Consider the following 18013-nt stretch of genomic DNA (forward strand, 5'->3'; position numbering starts at 1 on the left):
AATATACATTATCTCTCACAGTTGCTGTGGATTAAGAATTCTTGAGTGGCTTAGCTGGAGAGTTCTTGATCAGGATTTTGGCCAAGGCTACAGTTACCTGAAAGCTTGCCTGGAGGATCTGCTCTCTAGATGGCTTACTTGAATGATTGGGAAATTGATGCTGGTTTTCAGTAGGTCATCTTACACCTCATGTAGGCTTCTCTACAAAATTGCTGAAATGTCCTCATGGCATGACAGCTGGCTTCCTCCAGATTGAGAGTTCCAAGAACCAAGGGAGAAGAAGTGATGTGGTTTATGACAGTGTTCAGCAATGTCACTTCTGTTGCCATATACAGCAACTCCCAGTGTAAAAGGGATTATTCAAGTGTTGGTATACCAGAAAGCAAAATGAGTGGGGGCCATTGTGAAGTCTGGCTCCTCCCGTTACTTTGTGACTTTTTTTTTTTTTTTTACTTTATGACTCTTTATTGCTAATGCTGAGCAGTCTGTGGTCAGTGTATTGCTATGCCTTTGCAAAAAATATTTTTCCCTCTTGCTGCTCTTATAATCTTCTATTGGTTATTAATGTTCTGCAATTTTATTTTTTTTCATTAATTGTTCTTGTATTTCATTGTGATTCTTAAAACTGAGAAGCTGTATTTGTCACTAATCTTCCTAAATTTGTAGTCATTATCTTTTTGAAAACTTTTCTCTCCTACTTTATCTAATATTCCTTCTGGTAATCTGATTTGACAAATATTGCTTTATCATTATCCTTAATATAATAATCTCATTTTTATAATTTGTCTTTGTCTTTCTGTGTTTATTTATTTGTGTTTGTTTCCTCATATACTACCTCTTAGGTCCCTAATCCTTTTCTTTTTCTTTTATTATGTTATGTTAATCACCATACATTACTTCATTAGTTTTTGATGTAGTGTTCCATGATTCATTGTTTGCATATAACACCCAGTGCTCCATTCAGTATGTGCCCTCTTTCATACCCATCACCAGGCTAACCCATTCCCCCACCCCCCTCCCCTCTAGAACCCTCAGTTTGTTTCTCAGAGTCCATAGTCTCTCATGGTTTGTCTCTCCCTCCGATTTCCCTCTTTCATTTTCTAATCTGTCTCTGATTGTTGTTTAATCTATTGATTTTTTATTTTCAATGATTGTGTTTATCATTTATAGGTATTATTCCTGTTTTTTCCTCCAAATTCTCATTTTTATAGTATCTTGTTTCCAACTCATTTTTACCATTTCCTCTTTTATTTATTTAAAGATTTGGGCAAGAATATTCTCATTCTTATTCCAATGATTAAAATATGTATAGTATTCTGAACTCAAACACTATTGTTATCAATCTAACTCCTGATTCTCTCTCATTATGGCTTGCTTGTCATTTTTTACATAATTTCATATTTGATTTATCTAAATTTGTTGGACTCCTGAAGGGGCTGGTTTGAAGGCTTGCTATTTAGAGAGGGTAGTTTTTTGCCTTCGCCAGGGCTGTGAGGAAGAATGTATATTGGTTTATCCAAAAATTGTGGTGCTTTTAGTGAAAGAGTTTTAGAACATTGAATTAGCATATTGCCAGTAAAGTAAATATTTTTGATTTCTTCCAATCACTGCAACCTGAATTCTATGTTAAGGCTTCCAGGACAATAGTGCTTGAATAAAAGTTACTTTTGCAAAAATAATCTCTATACTGTACACAGACTAGCAGAAATATATCCAAAGTGAAAGGATAGAAATAGCATAAAGGGCAGCTTTGGAAATCAAAGGTGAAAATTACATGGCCAATATGACTCCAGGGTTTGAAACTGCTTACATTACTGGAGGAACAGACAATATGTGCCACTTTTATGGTCTAATCCTTGAGCACCTGCGGACTCAATTAGCGGGTAAAAAAATTGAAGTGCTATAGATTTTTAAACATAAACATTTATGTCTGCTACAGAGACAATGACTTATAAATGATTATTGGACCATTTTTTGTAAACTGTTTTTAGTTGACAACATTTGCTATTCTTTTCCTTATTTCTCAATCCTATCATACATAAACAGATAAAAGGTGGAGGTGAGTTTTCTCTGGGTAAAAAGCTCCATGAAATCAGATCCGATGTTACATTTTCCTTTGTCTATGTTTTTCCTATATTTAATTCCAGTTTTATATTTAGAAACACTCATATTTAACTAATTCACTGCCTCTATTCTAAACTCAATTTAAAATAATGATGAAATGTATAAGCCTAAAATACATTTTTCTCTCTCATACAAATTACTTTTTTTCCCCAAAGATTTATCTATTTATTTGAGAGAGCAAGAATGAGAGAGAGAGTACATGAGAGGGGGGGAGGGTCAGAGGGAGAAGGAGGCTCCTCGCTGAGCAGGGAGCCCGATGCAGGACTCGATCCAGGGACTCCAGGATCATGACCTGAGCCGAAGGCAGTCGCCCAACCAACTGAGCCACCCAGGCGCCCCAAATTACTTTTATCAAACTTTACACACATACCCACACTCACCAATACATGATTATTACTACACACACACACACACACACACACATACATGCACACACACACACGGATAGCAGCAATAATTTTCATTATGTATTCATTCCCTTCAAGGTAACATAGGCTAAAAGAAACCACATTATCTAAGTTATGTCTGAATATTTCTATTTTCATTTCATAGGGCATAACAGTTTATGCACTAAGCTAGTTCTATTGCCCAAAAAATTTCTCAGTGATCATCAGGAAATTACTTTCCTCTCTAATCTGTTCACTCTCCCACTCATTGCACTAATTTCAGAATCTGCAATTTAGGTCACTAGAATTAGTGACTAGAATTATTTCATCTCTAATACGGCAAGTTCTTAAAGATATCTGATGTCTAATATGTAACATATTTAATATGTTTTGAGTCAGATATATTCTTGAAAGGTTTAGTGAAAATTTAATTTTTCACATGCAATTCATAATTTAAATGAGCTATTAGAGCTCACTACATGGAACTTGTTAGGTTTTTTTTTTTTATTACTAGCATGAAGTGAATATCCCTTAGTTTTTCTTTTTAGAGAGTCTTGATCTAGATGAGGGAAGGAAAGAGAAGCAGGTTAAGTTTCTTGGCCTCTGGGCCGAAAATGGCCTTTTGGGCCATTGCTGGCTTTGGAAATCTGATGAAAATTATAAATCCTCTTCCCAGGGAAATGCCACACACACATGAAATTTTGTATATGATTTCAGAAAGTCCATGAACCTCTTGAAGCCTGTCCAAGGAACAGATTATGATTTCCTGGACTAGATGACAAAACATAATTAAGTGGATAAATGGACCAATAATAATATTACTTGAGGTATGCTATATTTTCTTATATACTACTCATCATCACTATATAATAAATATAGAAAATTGTTTAATTTTATATCCCATGACTTAAGTATATAAAGCATATTTGAAGGTCTAATTTATATACATTTTTTGACACAAGCAATGCACATATATATTTGACTATTTTAATTGCAAATTTCTCTTGACATAAAAGGAATACCTTTTAGATTATTAGAAATAAAGTTTGGAGAGTGATTACAACTTGTAGGCTTTTAACAGGGCTAGGTAATACTTTTTATCTACGTGTAGAGTATTTTTAATATCCCGCTGTAGTGTAGGGACTTAAAATGTTTTATCATATTTCTACTGAGTGCACTTGCCAGGTTCTATTGCTTCAAAGTACTTTTCCTGTAACTAAAAAGCTTAAAGAAAACACTTAATATTTCCATAGAATACCTAAAATAGTTTTTTTATTGGTTTTACCTCTGTAAAAAAATACACATTAGGATGATTGCTAATTACCTAAGTATGTGTGGATAATACCATTGATGCTCTTTGACTGCATTTGTCTAAATTCCTCTTCCCTCTGAATATTGGGAATTTACCACATTGCAATTACATGAAAACACTGCTGTACGAGCATGGTAACAAAACCCCTTTGTTGTTTGTTTTTGTTTTGCTTTGTTTTTAGAGAGGGAGAAAAAGTGGGAGAGGTGGAGGGGGGCAGAGTGGGAGACTCCACACCCAGCACAGAGCCCGACATGGGGGGCTCTATTTCACAACCCCGAGATCATGACTCTAGCCAAAATCAAGAGTCAGGTGCTTAACCAACTGAGCCACCCAGACGCCCCAAACATAATCCCTATTGTAACATAATGTGAATTTTTAAGTATGCAAACAATTTCAATTAAATATATACATAGGCTATTGTTGAAAATGGCTTAACAGCTAGTAATCTAACTAGAAAAAACAGTGAGCTAGTCCCCCTCTCTGATGACTCTTGAATATAATAGATGTCCCAGATCATAAAATACTTTTAATGAAAATACAGAACTTAAATGAACTTTCTTCAATTTAGCATAAGGGATATATGGAATGAATGTCTAAGTTCATTTGGATAAAGAAGCTTCAGCTGAACTTCTATTACTCTATTGGAGAATATGTTCAGCTGGAATAAAGGGCTTTTCAGCATTTCCCCAGATGGAGAATTGAGGACTCCATATTATCACTATTCTAGAGGCAACTGCAAGAGATATATGAGGTTGGGTGAAATTATATTAGATCCAAAGGGGTATGAAGACAAACCACAGATATCATCTCATTTACTAATTATTTGTTTAATTGTATAAAAACTGACTGAAAAGTGTGTAATAAATAATAGCCAATAAATATTTCTAGTAGATGAAATGTGAAAAAATAAAAAATTTAACATAAAAAAGAATAAAATAAAAATTTTAACATGACACAGACTGATAAAGAGAGCTATGAAACTATGGGATAGAATTCTTCAGCTTACTTAAGGATTAATAAAAAATGCATATGTGAATTTCACAACCTAGTAGAGAAGATAACTCATATGCACAGATTGCTATAAAACACATTAAAGAAAGTATTGACTGCTAATAAAGTTTAGAAGAAAGGGACACATATTTGGGACATCAGGAAAGGACTCATGAATTTGGCAATGCTTGAGCCTAGCCTTGAAGGATGGCTTAAGATTTGGGCAACAAACAATGACTGTGGGACATGGAAGTAATGCTGTGATCCAAGGAACGGAAGTAGAAACCCTAGGATATTTCTGTGGACGGGTTGGACAGTGGAGCTGGTTACATGGAATGATAAAAGATTAAAGCTAAAAAAACTGAAGTTAATACAAGAAGCTTTTTGGTACTTAGCTAAAAGGAGTGGTCTTTGTTCTGTAGGCAGTGAGTGAAGAGCCAATGAATGAAGTTTTGAGCGGGCCTCACAGCTATACAGCAAAGGTCAGCATTAAGGGGGCTGTACTTTCAATAAGGGTGTATTGCCGCATATTCTCAATTATATATAAGAACAAAAGCACTAGCCTAAAAACCAGCAACAAACGGAGGGGCGCCTGGATGGCTCAGCCGTTAAGCATTTGCCTTCAGCTCAGGTCATGATCCCAGGGTCCTGGGATCGAGCCCCACATCAGGCTCCCTGCTCGGCGGAAAGCCTGCTTCTCCCTCTCCCACTCCCCCTGCTTCTGTTCCTGCTCTCGCTAACTCTCTCTCTGTCAAATAAATAAATAAAATCTTTAAAAATAAATAAATAAAAAATAAAAAAATAAAAACCAGCAACAAATGGAAACATGATACATGTATAAATTAACTTTTTATTCTAAAATGATAGTGATAAATATGTAACACTTCAAGGTATAGCAAACAGCATCAGTATGTTTTTTCCATACAAAAAAATACAAAAGGAAACAACACTATACTCAACACATGAAAAGTATTACCAGAAACTGAGAACTTCTGGTAAATACTAAGTTTAAAAGCACAAACATTTAGTAGGAGGTATGTGGTATAAGTTTCTAGAAGATATGTAGTTAGTAAAACAAACAAAATCAGTGTTGTTTACTACTTGTCTGGCATAAATCATTCTTAGGCATGGATGAGGAGCTATTCTCAAGGATCAAGACTCTAAATATATAAGAATTCTTACCAGAGTTACCAGAAGATTATACAATAGTTATGCAAGTCAAATACCTCTGGTTTTGTAAATTTAGAATGTTGAAATTCTTACCTCGAACAACAAGGTCAGCTGAAGCTGAAGAATTGTCCACGATTGTCTGAGCGGTACATGTGTATCTACCAGCATGCTTCAGCTGGGCATTTCGGATAAGCAGTTCCCCATTGGAATCCAGCTGTTAGCAAAAATAGCAGTCATTCACATCACTACACTCTTCACCAATTATATGGCATTTAGGATACAAGAGGTACATTTTTCCCCTAACAAGATGAGCACCATTAAAAGGTATTTTTTTTAGATATGCTGATTATGTCCTTACTTAGGTTACTTCAAGTCTGTCTTCAGTATCCCAAGCAAAAAGTAAAGTGAGTGAATTAATTAAGATCCTTTTTAGCCCAAATATCTTTAACATTCTATTATTCCTATTACCAGAGGGAGGGCCATAGAGAGATAAACTAAGGGATGAAACTATTTCATTCATAGCTTTTAAAGATAAATGGCAAAGTCTAAAACACTTCATGCTAAATGTCAATGAAGATAAATGGTATATGGCTAGGAAGAATTTGGTTTTGCAAAGCCAATCTGATTAATTTCAAGATGTACTACAGTTAATTACACAAAGATACTAAAAGTGTAAGAAACTGTCAAAATGGACAATTCTAAAATGTTCTGTTTTGGTCGAAACACAAACGCCATGTAAACAAGGATATTTGTTTTGTTCACTGCTCTATTCCCAGTGTTTGTTCAATATACATTCTTTGAAGAAGGCCTGAGGGACTCTTGCCTGTGAGAGATAAGGCACTATGTAAATGCAATTTCTAAAAATAGCTAGTATTTATTGAATGCCCATTCTGAACCAGGCTCTGGGCTATGCAAGTGTGTGTGTGTGTGTGTGTTTGTGTGTGTGTAATTTCATTCTCTTCTGACTACAGTCCTATAAGATAGGTCCTATTCTGTCCATTTTATTAAAGATATAAGTGAGACTTAGAGTAGCCAAATAATTTAACTAAGGTCACTGAGCTTGTTTGGTAGTGGGAGCATCCAAAGTCCATGCTCATTATCTCCAAACTATTCATCTAGAGAAAAATTTGGAAAACAATTATCTATCATCTCTCTCTCTCTTTCTCTCTCTCTCTCTCTATCTATCTATTTGAGAGAGGGTGAGAATGAGTGAGTAGGAGGGGAAAAGGAGAGGGAGAGAGAATCTCCAACAGACTCCCCACTGAACATGGAGCCTGATTCAGGGCTCAATCCAAAGACCCCAAGATCACGACCTGAGCCGAAACCAAGAGTCAGATGCTTAACAGACTTAACCACTCAGGCACCCCTGGAAAACTCAATTTTTAAGTAGACATTTGGTTTTCTGGAGAACTAAGTATACTGATTTACTATTCTAATCATAAATATCCAGCTATATCAAAAGATGAAAAATTAATGGTTAGGTTAATATTTTACATAATAGATGAGAATATTGTTTATGTAATATAATAGACTTACACATTTTAAAATTTTGATTCTTTTAATGACTGCATGTGGAATGAATGCTCTGCTTCACCATACATTTTGCCAGTGGCCCCTTCATATATCAAATTTCCTGCTGGTTTTGGAAAGTGTTTGGGTTTGCTATACTTTTTTAATTAACGAGGTTAAGAATATAGGCATACCTTGAAGATATTGTGGGTTCAGTTCTAGACCACCACAATAAGCCAAGTCAAATCAATTTTTTAAAATTTCCCAGTGCATATAAAAGTTATGTACACCATATTATAGTCCGCAATGGCATTACACTATATTAAAGTATGCAATGGCACTTACACTATATTAAAGTATTCAATGGCATTATGTCTAACAAAGCAACCTACCTACCTGCCTGGGTAGTGCAGTCAGTTGAGCGTCTGATTCTTGGTTTTGGCTCAGGCCATGATCTCAGGGTGGTGAGATTGAGCCCTGCGTGGGGCTCCACACTCAGCATGGAGTCTGCTTGGGATTCTCTTTCCCTCTGTCCCTCCCACTCATGTGCTTACTCTCTCTCTTTCAAATAAATAAATAAAGCTTTTTTAAAAAAGCAATATACATGCATCAATTTAAAAATAATTTATTGCTAAAAAATGCTAACCACCATATGAGCTTTCAGCATGTCATAATCTTTTGCTGGTGGAGGGTCTTGCCTTGATGTTGATGGCTGCTGACTGATGAGTATGGTGGTTGTTGAAGGTTGGAGTGTCTGTGGCAATTTCTTAAAATAAGACAACAATGACGCTTGCCCCATCAATTGACTCTTCCTTTAATGAAAGATTTCTCTGTAGCATGTGATGCTGTTTGACAGCATTCTACCCACAATGGAACTGCTTTCAAAATTGGAGTCAATCCTCACAAACCCTGCTGCTGCTTTATCAACTGAGTTGATATAATATTCTAAATCTTCTGTTGTCATTTCAGTAGTCTTTACAGCATCTTCACCATGAGTAGATTCCATTTCAAGAAACCACTTTCTTTGCTCATCCATAAGAAGCAACTCTTCATCTGTTCAAGTTTCATCATAAGATTGCAGCAATCCAATCATATCATCAGACTCCACTTCTAATTCTAGTTCTCTTATTATTTTCACTACATTTGCAGTTACTTCCTCTACTGAAATCTTAAACACCTCACAGTCATCCATGAGGGTTGGAATCAAATTCTTCTAAATTCCTGTTCACGTGGATATTTTTGGACTCTTCCCATGAATCACAAATATTCTTAATGGCATCTAAAACTGGGAATCCTTCCCAGAAGTTTCTCAATTTTCTTTGCCCAGACCCATCAGAGGAATCACTATCTATGGCAGCTATAGCCTTATGAAATATAGTTCTTAAATAATAGGACTTGAAATGAAAACACTAATTTGAGAGGATATATGCACCCCCGTGTTTATGACAGCATTCTTTACAATAGCTACAATATGAAAGAAACACAAGTGTCCTTCTATACACATACAATGTATTATTAGTCACAAAAATGAAGGAAATACTGCCATTTAATACAACTTGGATGTGTTATTTGAAGTGAAATAAGTCAGATGGAAAAAGACAAATACCATATAATTTACTGATATATGAAATCTAAAAAACAAAATGAATGAAAAAATAAAGAAACAGATTCTTAAATACAGAGAACAATCTGGTAGTTGCCAGAGGGAAGGTTGGTGGGGGAATGGGCAAAATAGAAGAAAGGGACTATGAGATACAAATTCCCAGTTATAAAATAAGTAAGTCATGGAGATGAAAAGTACAGCATAGATAATATACTGTATTATAATATATTACAATAGTATTGTAATAATGTTATATGGTGACAGATGGTGACTACACTCACTGTGGTGAACACTGAGTAATGTATAGAATGTGTTGAGTTACTACATTGCACACCTGAAACTAATATAACATTGTACGTCAATTGTATTTCAATAATAAATGTAAAACAATAATAAGGCTTGAAAGTTGAAATTGCTCTTTGATCCATGGGCTACAGAATGGATGTTGTGTTAGCAGGCATGAAAACATTAATCTTGTTGTACATCTCCATCAGAGCTGTTTAGTGACCATGTGCATTGTCAACAGGCAGTAATATTTTGAAAGAATTTTTTTTTTTTTTCTGAGCAATAGGTCTCAGCAGTGGGCTTAAAATATTCAACAATATTGAATATTTTAAAATGTTGTCAACAGATGTGCTGTCATCCAGGCTTTGCTGTTCCATTTATAGAGCACAGGCAGAGTAGATTCTGCATAACTCTTAACAGCCCTAGGATTTTGAGAATGGTAAATGAGAATTGGCTTCAACTTATATTCACCAGCTGCATTAACCCCAAACAAGAAAGTCAGGCAGTCCTTTGAAGTTGTGGAGACTTTTAAATAGATATGAAAATCCTAGATAATATCTTCTAATGTAAGGTTGATTTGTCTACTTTGAAAATCTGTTGTTTAGTGTAGCCACCTTCATTAATGATCTTAGCTAGATCTTCTGGGTAACTTGCTGCAGCTTCTCCATCAACACTTGCTATTTCACCTTGCATTGTTATGTTATGGAGATGGCTTCTTTCCTTAAACCTCATGAACCAATCTCTGCTAGCTTCACACTTTTCTTCTGCAGCTTCCTCACCTCTCTCAGCCTTCATGGAATTGAATAGAGTTAGGGCCTTGCTCTGGATTAGGGTCTGGCTGAAGGGGATGTTTTGGCTGGTTTGATCTTCTATCCAGACCACTAAAACTTTCTCCATACCAGCAATAAGGCTGTTTTGCTTACTTATTATTCATATGCTCACTGGAGTAGAACTTTTAATTTCCTTCAAGAACTTTTCCTTTGTATTCATAACTTGGCTAACTCTTTGGTGCAAGAGTCCTAGCTTCAGGCCTATCTTGGCTTTCAACAGGCCTTCTACTCTAAGCTTAATTATTTCTAGCATTTGATTTAAAATGAGAGATGTGAAACTCTTTCTTTTACTTGAACACTTAGAGGCCATCATTGGGTTATTGGCCTGATTTCAATATTGTTGTATTTCAGGGAATAGGGAGGGCCAAGGAGAGGGAGAAAGTCAGAACAGCTAGTCTGTGGAGCAGTCAAAACCCACACAACAGTTATTAAATTTGCTGTTTCATGTGGGTACAGTTCTTGGCACCTGAAAACAATGACAATAGTAACATCAAAGATCACTGATCACAGATCTAGCAAATATAATAATAATGAAAATTTAAAATATTGTGGGAATTACCAAAATATGATCCAGAGACACAAAGTGAGCAAATGCTATTGGAAAAATGGTGCAAGTAGACTTGCTCAACAATGGGTTGCCACAAACCTTCAATTTGTAAAAACACATTATTTGCAAAGAACCATAAAGTGAAATGTAGTAAAACGAGGTATGCCTGTAATTGCTAGTTATAATGTGAGCAGATTGATTCCGTTGGTTGTAACAGAATGCTACTATCTCCATATAAAGAACTGGTTCGTGGCCACATGCATTGTTCCTTGATATTAGCCAGTCTTAGTAAAAATGTAGCTAGAGGTTATACAATTTAATGTCAGTTGGGGGTCCTCCTGTACCTTGAGGTCTAAAAATTTAGTTCCCAAGATTTCTGCAAGTTCCTTGGGTAGTCTCTCCTACCTACATCTCCTCCTACATTGTATCCCTGTGTTATATATGTGTACAGTGTCTTCTACTAGACTGTAATTTTTTGTGGGAGGAACTAGGTTTTATTTATTATTACATACAAATTACTTATTGTAATTTCCTTCTGCTCCAATGGTCAGTTACTTCTTTGTCACACCAAGGAGTACCAGACAAGAAATTCAGTCCTTTCCCTATTTTGTCATAAAACTTAATAACACAAAGTACCCCCTAGTACGTACCCCCATTCCACTGAATGAAAGATGATGGAATTGGCTGTATCCCACAAGGCAGGGCAAATCAACATTGAAAATTACCATTCACTACATATTTTTATTCTTAAATTCCTGTTGGCCATATTTTTACTAGGGATTTCTCAGTGACTTTTCCCTTTGCCAGTGCCCTTGCTGATACCCACTCCCCCTCGCATTTCCTACTTCTCTCTGCTCTTCTCTTCTTGCCCCTGGAACAGAGAATTATTCTTTTTTTCTCATGTTAAGCTACTTAATTCTATGATCGTTGCTTGGATCAGATAATACCTATTCTTCAAAACCTGACTTTCTGTTCTTAGATTTTTTTTTTCTATTTCTTTATCTCTTACTCCTCAATTCATTTGAATCTGGTTCCCACCTCTTCAATTTATTTTATTTGACTTCTGATAGCATTTGACCTTTTCCCACATATTCAACTTTCTAATCATCTATGACAACACACTTCCCAGAAACTTTGAGGACATTCTCAACCTTCTTCTCCTTCTTCTTCTTCTTCTTCTTCTTCTTCTTCTTCTTCTTCTTCTTCTTCTTCTTCTTCTTCTTCTTCTTCTTCTTCTTTCTTCTTCAACTTCCTTATAATTCCATCATAAATTCTTGAATTCATCCATTCCTTCCATCACTACTGTCTCTTTCCTTTTCTAAGCTACCAACATCTCCCACTGAACTACTATTCTCTGTTCGGTCACAACCTCCACCCCTGTTCTATTCTTTTCTCTCCTTGGCACACAGAGTGACATTTTAAAAACACCAATATGACCAACTCACCCCTCTTTGTAAAAATACAACTTACTGAAAGCTTTAAAATTTTTCCTCTTCCTGGAATATGGCCAATCTGGCTCCATTTTCTAAATTCTGTCCAATATTCCAGCTCAGCTAGTGCCATATCATTTACTCTGCTCTCCAGGAGAACATTCCCTTTATAGGACCTTAAATGCATCTTGTTCTCTCCCATCTCTGGTTCTCCATGCTATTTCCTCTCTTAGAATGTGATCCCCTCATATCCCCACACTCTTATCACATTCACCTAAGTAAACACTCTTCACTTACCAATACCAATTTATTCCTCAAGCAAGACTTTCCATTTTCTCTTGTTAGATTTTGTCACTGCACCTTTTACCTTATGTCATATAATATATCTCAACAGCAATAAAATATTTGTACAATTATAGGATTAAAGTTGGTCTTCTTAGAGGACTCTAAGTTTTATGTGAGGAGGAATATGCCTGTTTTGTTCATCATTGTATCCCTGTGTTATATATGTGTACAGTGTCTTCTACTAGACTGTAATTTTTTTTGTGGGAGGAACTAGGTTTTATTTATTATTACATACAAACTACTTATTGTAATAGCTGGCATACAGGAGGAATTCAGCAAATAAATATTACACAAATGAATTAATAAATACCTATTATCTAAAATGTTCTTACTAAATTCTTTTAGTAATTTTGTATGATTTTTTCAGGTAAGATAATGACAATGTTATAAGATAAAATAACTGAATTGAGAACAACTATTGGTATCCATATACATGAGATAAACTGCCATTAATAATATATTTCAAACTATTTATGAACTAATTTCATGAGGAAATAAAAGTTTTAGCAATAATGTGTAAATTTCTAGAAAAAAAAATGCAGTGAACATATACGAGAATGGAAACCTCTAAGTTTTCCAACTACCTGTATGCATTGTAAAAAATTTGGCCTTGCCCCAAGGGAGGTCTGCTATTTCTTCAGCTTCTGGAAGGTAATCTAAAGTGTCTTTCTTTGCCTTGGGTCATACTGGATAGTCTAACAATGTGATTTAGAGTGGGTATTAGAGACTCTTGTATAATACATTTTAGACTTAGGGTCTGAAATCGTATAGTGACTTAGGGTAGGGGCTTTGGGTCATGTGGTATCAGTCAGTCCAGAGACTGACATTAACTATTTGGGCAATCAATCAGTCATGCCTACATGATTAAGCCCCAATAAACTCTTTGAACACCAAAGCTCGGGTGAGCTTTCCCAGTTGGCAATACTCTGTGCATATTGCCACACACCTAAGCTGATAAAGTAATGCATCTTGACTCCACAGAGACAGAACAGTAGAAGCTCTATATTTGGTACTTCTCTGGGATTCTGCCCTGTGCACTTCTTCTGTTGGCTGATTTTAATCTGTATGTTTTTCCTGTAATAAACTGTAACCATAAATATAATGGCTTTCAGGGAGTTCTGTGAGTCCCTTCTAGCAAATCAAAACTGAGGGTGGTTTTGGCAACCCCTGGAATTTGTAGTTCATTTCAGAAGTGAAGATGGTCTTGGGGATGGTGCCCCTTTGTAGCTGGCCTAACTCTTCATACTGCCTTACTAAATAGAATTCATTTATGAGAGGAGGTAAAGAAATATTATTTTATTATTTATAACTTTTTAAAAAATATTTGAGGCAAGGAGAGAATAAATGTGTGTGTATGGTGAAGGTCATATGTTTTTCTTGAGCTGTCATAAAGGCTAATTGGCCCATATTTCTGAGTAATTTTCTAGTGAGAAAAAATAAAATAATTTAAACACTGTATATTTGTAAAACACACTGCTTTAATGTGTTTTCACATTCTTAATTAGCACTGCATTGTGACACTAAATATTCAGTAATGGAAAGATATTAAGTAAAATCTTTTTAAGTTATTATGATGAAGATAAGTTATATTTGAGGAAAATAATGTTTGCACAAAAGTAAAAAGCACTTAGTTCTATTACACGCTTTCATTATGTGAACTCACACTTCTTTGGTTGCTTCCTATGCCTAAATGAAAGATAATCCTGTTGCTAAACTCACACTATTTTAAGCAGTCAGGTGATTAGGCTGAAATTAAAAAAATAAAACACCTCAGAAATTTAAATTTTTTTTTTAATTCAAGTCCTCACAATAAAAAAAATTGAGGGCAGAAAAATATAAAAATAACCAAGTTATGACACTGTAATTGCCTTTTGTAAAATATTTATATTCTGTACACCTAATATTCTTTTTTTCTTAATAAAATTGCTATCTCTTTCCCCCAGACTCTCAGTTTGAAACATATTGCTGTTTACATATTCACTTATTTTATTCTCAGAGAAATAATGTGGTCATGATTTTTATACTTTTCACGTTATTAAAAACACAATCTATTTATGTCTTAAAATTATATTAAATTTATACTTATTGAATCTTCTAAATAAACTCTTTAAACTTTTAATTAAACTATTCTGAAAGTTCACTGCTAGAGTACTTTTAAATGTCAGCTCTGTTTTAAACATTAGGACTTAGTTACGTAATGATAGACTACTTGTGTAAAGCAATAATAAGCAACCTTAACATTTATTTTCATTTGCTCTATATTTGGTAAAGGTGTGGGACTGAAATATCTCAAGAAGGAAAGCAAAGGAAAAATATACTATATTATTTCCAATATAGTTGTGTATGTATAAAAACTTTCCTGAAATTTTTATAAATGGTAATAGCTCTTTCCATACCTCAGGAGAAGTTGAGGTTCTCAGTGGTTGACAGAACGCTTACAAAGCAAGTAAAGATCATGGACCTCAGCACATTCTAGCCACAAATTAGATATGAATGCTCTCTATATTTTCACTAAAAAACCACAGCTTGGCTGAATTACAAAATGCTTCCCTTCATGTGAGGAGAGTTGAATCACATACTGGAAATTGTGATAGCACAGCTCAGGGATGTTCCAAAGTGTAGATGTGGTTTACCGCTTAGAAATTTCCCAAATTTAAATCAAAAGACTTCCAAAATGTAAATGTCCCTTCCTTTCCTCCCCTTCCCCCATGAACTGACTCTACAAATTCATCCTTGCCATATCAATGAATCTGAATTACTAAGTTGTATTAACAAATTTAATTAATCATAATGAACAAAGAAATATGTTGGATGGTACATACAAGGTTGAGATAAAGCTTAGAGCTCATAAAATTATATATCAACAAAAACATCTCTTTTGTTCCATTGAAGCTCAGAAGGAAGGGGCACATACAGAAGGTTGAAAGAAAGAATATCCTTTAAAGAGAATATTCTAGAAACTGATAAGCAAAAGATATTAAATATGTTTGATACATGCTATATCCATGAAAAATTAACTTTTCTTTTTACTTTTGGCTTGTTAGATTAAAGAAGGAGTAACTATAGCAGATGCATCACTGCAACTGCAAACTTCAACACCACCATCACCAACACGATTTACAACAAATAATTAGTGAGGGTTTCATAGGTGCCAGGGACTATTATAAATAAATATTCTACATGTGCAGACTCACTTACTCTTAACAGCAACTCTGTGAGATAGATAGTATTCTTAATCATATTTGGGGGAGGAGGATGCATTACTGTTATTAACTATAGCCACCACGACTGGTAATACTGTTGCTGTTGATAGAATACGTTTGCTGCAACTAATACTACTATAAAAACAGCTTCTGCTACTTGCATTCTTGCTGTACTACTTGCTGTTATGTTAATCACCATACATCCCATCATTAGTTTTTGATGTAGTGTTCCATGATTCATTGTTTGCGTAAAACACCCAGTGGCACGTTCTGCATGGAGTACATACGTTTTCTTATTTAATTTTTTATAGTACTCAGGGAGAGACTGTTTCCTTTTCATTGTATTTTTTACAGATTTTATTGTATTTTCTATAGATTCTATAGAATCTATAGATCTATAGATTTTTTATAGATTTATTTATTTCAGAGAGAGAGGAATGTGTGCATGCGAGAGTGGGGAGGGGCAGAACAAGAGGGAGAGCATCTCAAGCAGACTCCTCCCTGAGTGTGCAGCCCTCCACATCCCATGACCCTGAGATCATGACCTGACCTGAAATCAAGAATGGGATGCTGAGCCACCCAGGCACCCCTATGTTTCCATTTTAAAGACAAGGAATTTGAGATTTTCAGTTAAGTGGCTGGTGGAAGGCTCCATAGTTAACACACATTACTGGTTTAACTGTCTCCAAGATACTGTTTTATGAATCAGACGATGGGATTTAAGTTCACAGTTTGGTACGTAAAAGTGGGTAGTTTCTCATAGCAGAAAGAATACAACATTATTATTTTACGTATCTATTTATTAAATTTTTAATCTACTAAAATGTTCAAACATAAGAAAATAGGAAGAATAGTTCTGCATGGAGCACTGGGTGTTAATACGCAAACAATGAATCATGGAACACTTCATCAAAAACTAATGATGTAATGTATGGTGACTAACATAACATAATAATAAAAAAAATCATAAAAAAAAGAAAATAGGAAGAATAGAAGAATAGTATCATGGTCACCTGAATAAAAACCATTAGATTCAATTTACCATGTTTGCTTTATCTAATTATATAGCTAGCTCTATCTTTCCTTGTCTCTACATACAATGTGTCCATCTATTACTGAACCCTAGAAAAACAAATTACTGATATTATCATACTTCATTCCTCAAATATTAGGTTGACTCTCCCAAAAAGTCCATTCTCTTACATAATCACAAAACCATTTTCACACATAACGTAATTAATACTAATTTCCTAATATTACCTAATATTTAAGTTAGTGTTATTTTAAGTAATGTTTGAGCATTAAGATTGCCTGAATGTGAAAAATATTTTTAAAGGTATGACTTAAAAATCTTATGAAAATGAAGTAATATCATCATAAATATAAAAACTTAAGTAAATTAGGAAAGTGGTCTAGAATTATTAAGAGATCATGAAATATTTGTAGAATCAATGGAAATGCTGAATATCCTTAAATTTGTCTATTTTGATGGCTGAAGAGTCCAATTTTGATCATTTGGACAATTCTAAATTAAAATTCAAAAAGAAGAACATTTTTTATAATCCTTTTGACTGATGGACAAAACATCAAAGCCTTGGATTTAGAACCAGTATTTTAGAGTTGAAAGTAAACTTGGATATTAATTCATGTGGTTTTTACATTGGTTCCCATTAGCCTTGGGGTTCTGAACATCTTCAAGGATCACTTGGTAGAAGGAAGGGATCAGATGGGAAGTTTTGTGCGACCGGAAGAAACGAGAGGCCTCATGATGTGGCCCTGTAGTCTCCCACACATACACCCACACCTGCACACAATTTCTTTACTTAGAGTAAGCTCACTTTCACCTTTTTTATTTATTGGGCTTCTGATTTAAATTCTCTTTGCAGAAAGGATTCTGCCGCTAAAAACTTATTCTTGCTATTTTAAAACTTCTGATGTGGCCCAGCTTCCTCATATGGTAGATGAGAAGCCTAAGGCTCAGAATGACTGTCCTGACCAAGGTCATACAACTTGTCAAAGGCCAAACAGAACAAAACTCCAGATCTTTGTTCCAATCTTAAAGACAAAGTGAAAAACTCAGATAGATTTTTTTGGAATATGCCAGCTAATGATGAAAACAGTATATTTCTAGTGTGATATCATAAATAAAACATCAAAGTCCACATGTAAAATTTTAAAATTCTTAAGATACCAAAAGATTACATATTTATTTTTCCCTCTTTTTATTTTAAATACTTCCCATATTTTGCCAGAACAATTACTGCAGTGATGCTTAGGTA

The 18013-nt window shown here is 34.8% G+C and overlaps 1 protein-coding gene across 3 annotated transcripts in view; it reads right to left on the reverse strand.

Moving 5' to 3' along the window:
- Positions 1-18013, reverse strand: part of CNTN1 (contactin 1) — a 361942-nt gene that overhangs the window by 102103 nt on the left and 241826 nt on the right. For all 3 annotated transcript variants that reach the window (XM_035002871.1, XM_035002873.1, XM_035002874.1), the window contains one exon: positions 6076-6196. In XM_035002871.1, the coding sequence (XP_034858762.1) occupies positions 6076-6196 (121 nt within the window). The remainder of the gene's footprint in view (positions 1-6075; positions 6197-18013) is intronic.

Source organism: Mirounga leonina, unplaced genomic scaffold, assembly GCF_011800145.1.
Source record: "Mirounga leonina isolate KUSES-001 unplaced genomic scaffold, KU_Mleo_1.0 Mir_126, whole genome shotgun sequence".
Taxonomy (NCBI): Eukaryota; Metazoa; Chordata; class Mammalia; order Carnivora; family Phocidae; genus Mirounga; species Mirounga leonina.